The sequence below is a fragment of the Buceros rhinoceros genome, unplaced genomic scaffold (assembly GCF_000710305.1).
Source record: "Buceros rhinoceros silvestris isolate BGI_N320 unplaced genomic scaffold, ASM71030v1 scaffold14547, whole genome shotgun sequence".
NCBI classification, from domain to species: Eukaryota; Metazoa; Chordata; class Aves; order Bucerotiformes; family Bucerotidae; genus Buceros; species Buceros rhinoceros.
This window is the reverse complement of record NW_010421673.1, coordinates 1-4,274: the sequence shown is the minus strand read 5'-3', so window position 1 is coordinate 4,274 and position 4,274 is coordinate 1. Positions and strand designations below refer to the sequence as shown.

General features: G+C 44.8%; 1 protein-coding gene across 1 annotated transcript in view; it reads right to left on the bottom strand.

Moving 5' to 3' along the window:
• LOC104496629 (kinesin-like protein KIF20A) overlaps positions 1–2,813 on the bottom strand; it is a gene marked incomplete at its 5' end in the record, with an annotated part of 17,514 nt that extends 14,701 nt beyond the window's left edge. The window contains 2 exons of the mRNA XM_010139779.1: positions 721–842; positions 2,730–2,813. Of these exons, the coding sequence (XP_010138081.1) occupies positions 721–842; positions 2,730–2,813 (206 nt within the window). The remainder of the gene's footprint in view (positions 1–720; positions 843–2,729) is intronic.
• Between the last annotated feature and the right edge of the window lie 1,461 nt (positions 2,814–4,274).

Below are 4,274 nucleotides of genomic sequence, written 5' to 3'. Positions count from 1 at the left end.
GGGGGGGGGGAGAAGAAGAGTGATAAATGGCATAAAGAAATTTAATACATCAAAATATTAAGCACTGATTGATAGCAAACAGTTTTTCAGAGCAAGCCAAGCAGGAGATACCAGCTTTGTTTTCTGTCTCGCCTGAACCCCATCTGATACGACGTTTTCTGTTGGGTTCTCACAGGAGAGAGAATCACGAGAGGTTTAATTCTGAGAGGCACTCAGGCTTGCACTTAGTTCTGTATATTTTTTTTTCGATACTGCAAGAGCTCTTGCAGTAGGTAACAGAGTTAAGCAGCTGACTGCTTAAACTGAGGTTTAAGCAGTTAAGGCTGCTGTTCTCTCAGCAGTCAGCCCACAAACACACACTTTCGTAAGTCCTTTTAAGCATGTGATTTCCTGTAACACTTCCCAGATGAGGGCATCTGCAGGAACAGCACAACCGCAGGGAGCCCGTGCCTGCCTGCAAGAAGCTTCTGTGGCATCTAATCAAAGAAAACAATAGAGCTGCCAAAGCAGATTCCTCGTCTCAGCCAATAGGCACCTCCATTGTCACGCTTGGCACCCAACAGGAAACAACACGCAGCCTGGTTTTTTAAGGCAAGTACCACCACGCGTAATCCAAAGCGGAAAAATCATGTTGCATGATAGAGTAGAAAATTCCATTTTTACCATTCCAGTGGAAAAAAACCCCAAAGCTATAACTAAAAATGAGGAAAAAGTTGGCCTACCTGCGAAAAGGTGAATCTGTGCACAGAATGGCCAATGCCTCTTTCACTGGTTTTCATCGCAGAAGACTCTTTGGGTGCATTAAGAGTTACTGTCTGGGGATCTTCAATAGTTACACAACCCTTAGAAAACACAAGGTAAACCAAAACACCACACAAAAAATGTTTAGGGAGAAAACTACCTGAAAAAAACCAAACCCAAACAACCCCCAAACCAGTGTTTTCATCTTTATACCAGAGCTAGGAACAGTTGCAAAAAAATGTATATACTCTTTTGAGACTACAGAGAAAGGCACTTCCCATGAAAGCCAGCGCACAGACAACGTTAAAGCAGTTGTCTGCAGTTTTCCAAGAGCTTTAAAAATTTTCTAGGATTCCTTCCAGCAAATGTTGTAGGTCTTTTAAACTTCCTAAACCCTGGTATTTTGTGACTGGGGCTCACAGTGAAAACAACGATATATAGAATTACAGGGTTGCGCACTTCAGTCATCTCCAATGTGAAACAACCTACGACCAGCATAAATAAAGTAAAAAAAGAGTCTGAAGCGTTATCCTTTGATTGATAGATGGCGTTGTCAGCAATGCAGGAAACCGAATTAATTTCAAGAAGAATTTGATTGCCAAGATTGATGTTTTTGTGCAGAGGCTGGCCAGAGCTGGTAAGAATAAAACCCACGTGTGGCACGTACAGCTCTTCCCAAGAGTCTCCATTCACAGCCCTGGTTATCTCGAAGCCTTAAGCAGCTGGGTGTTGAATTTAGACCGATCTCTTGCTCACGGTGCCAGGCTCTAAAGCCTTTCACGTTGCTCCCACATAGCCAGGAAGAGCAACGCTGGCCAAATGTACTCAATCCTAGAGAGCTACGGGAGAACCCAACACCTGCAGCACGTGCCATCAGCTGCCACCAGCCTCAGAGGGGCTCACGAGTCAAGACTGCAGAGCTGGAACCCAGCCGGTTACACGTCGCTCTCGTCTCCCCCAGTGAACCCCGCGGGTAAGCTGAGGGAGTCGGACTGTTTCTGGCACTGCACACGTGGTTTATACTCGAAGAACACAACTCCCTGCTCCCCAGCAGAGCGGCTCCGGAGGATCGCTGGCCGTCGTGTCAGGAATCTGGAATTTCACCCAGAGCTCTGGAGCTTTAGGTGCAGGGTTCATTAGCTCTACAAGCAACGACGGATCAGTCTACAGCTGTAAGAAACAAGGCTTGGCTTCTCCTTTTTCCTTTTCTTGTTACATATTTGAAACAGAGATGCTTTCCTAAAATGACGATACACAGCAGGGAGGAAAAACAACCTAAAAATTACATTGATCTCTCATTGATTATGAGATAGCAAAGAGGCTTTGGTAGGGTGGGTGGGTTCTTTTTTATTTGTTGCCGAGAATCTTCCTCACGGATTCAGATGTTAGTTAAGAGCGTAGAAAACACTGCAAATGCCTGAAGATCTTTCAAGCGTTTATAGTTTTTCAGAGGCTGAGGAAAAAGCCTTCAGACCATGCAGAACAGGTTATGCAGCTAATATGCTGGAAGATCAACTATTTCATCATGAACTATATGAAGACAAGACCTTTAAAAGCATTTAGTTCAAACTTCACTTACTTTTATCCTCCCTCCCTGCTTTAAGCACAATAATTCCACTAACGGCCAGAAATTTCCCATTCTAAAGAGGAATGAAATAACTCCTAAAACAACACCCGAATTACCCCTGGAACTGCATAATCTCTGCCACGAAACTCCTTCGCCTCTTGAGCACTTCTTGAGTACCGGGTCGAGAGTGACAGCAACTTTAATTAATGTCCCCCGATGGAATTTTGTAAAGCTACAGGTGTGCATGTCTGTACCATACAAATCGGTAAAAGTTGTGATAAAATAAAAATCGTGTTTATCCAGGTGTCCACTAATTCTATTTAGAAGCAGGAAATGGCTTTTACAAAAGAAAGTCACAGCTTACAATACTCAGTGTTCTCTGGAGGAGAAGAAAAACTTATTTCGTAGTTCTACAACTCACCTGAGGTTCGTGGTTTTCCAGCTCTGCTGCAGAAAAGGGTCTCACTCTCAGGAAGACTTTCAAAGGCTGATATGTCTGTTCATTAAGGAAAAAAAAAAATTACATGGTTATAATGGTCACTTTTTAAGCAGAGCACCCCCCAAATCACACCACCACACACCTCCGGTGCAGTATTTCCTAGTTTATCGCACTGCCTCGCTTTCTCCTTCCCTGTCAAGTTCAGACCCGAAGCTGCAGTTTGCTTTACCTCCCGATGTCCTTAGCTAACCTCTTTTTCGTGTCTCCATGTGTGTGTGTCCCCATTAATGTTCTTTTTACGACAAAACCCAATTATTTTGGTTTTAGAAGGCCACACAACCGCAGGCACTGCTTCCACCTGCTGGTCTCCCTTGGTAGGGAATTCAAGATGTTATTTTCGATTATTTCTGTTATTTTCCAGCTCTGCGCTTTCATTCTGCCCAGAGCACGTTCAGTTCATCAACTGACACATTCTTAGCCTCCAAAGATCACTTCGTTGCCACCAGCCAGGCACTAGCTCCTCATCTTCCCCCCAGTAACAACCATGAACCAGTTCTCAGTTGCTAAGGTGGGCTTTTCCAACCCATCCCATCCAAATAAGATCCCTCCGTCTAGGTGAAGTGATAACAGCGAAGAGTTTTTTAGGTGGATTCCAGCATTCCTTCCTTTCTCACACAGCTTATTCGACAACTTGATAATTCAGCAGGTGGGTTTAGCAGAGCTCTCCACAGCCCTCCCTTGACCAGGGCTCTCAAAATGAAGTCACCTGAGGGAAGTCCATCAGGAACCCACCACCCTAGAAGAGCCACCTCTGCTGTTCTACACAGCGTTACAGATTTTTATTTCCAAGCACCTAATGAGCTTTCAATAAGGATCTATTTCCTTTTGTAGCTTCCTAAAAAAAACCCACTACAGTCACGTTACACCCAAAGGGCAACTCCTGAAGTCCTTTACTTCGTTCTCAGGAGCTTACACAACACATCACACAGCCAGGAGCAGATGCAGCTGGTCCGTGCTGTGATCTGCTTGTAAATAATGAGACAGAAGCAGAAAATTCAAACACATCTCAGGGGGCAGGCAGGTGACTGCAGTTCTCGTCAAAGAAATACTGCCAGAATTCAAGCTTAAAAGAAAAAAAATGAGAAGACATATGACAAAACCAAGCCACACCTCCTGCTCCTCGGCATTAGGCAATGCTGTTGACTCCATAGGTGAGGGTTTACCCGCTACGCTCAGAAAAGAAACTGATTCCAACACAGCAGAGACTTCTGCAGAGGCGCAGTTTCCCCCCTCGTTATCCATTTTCTGCACCAAAGAACTTGCAAGGAAGAAAAAAAAAAATCAATCACTTTCAACAGGTAAAAATACACAGGGAGCAAATCAGAGCCGAGGGCAGCTTGGAGACGAACGCGCACGTCCGAAGAAAAAAAGCTTCTCTAAAGAGGCGGGTATGCAGGGACCTTAAAAAGGCACCGAGACACGCAAGGAGAGCGTATCAACCCGGGCATCGCTCTGCGCCACCTGGAA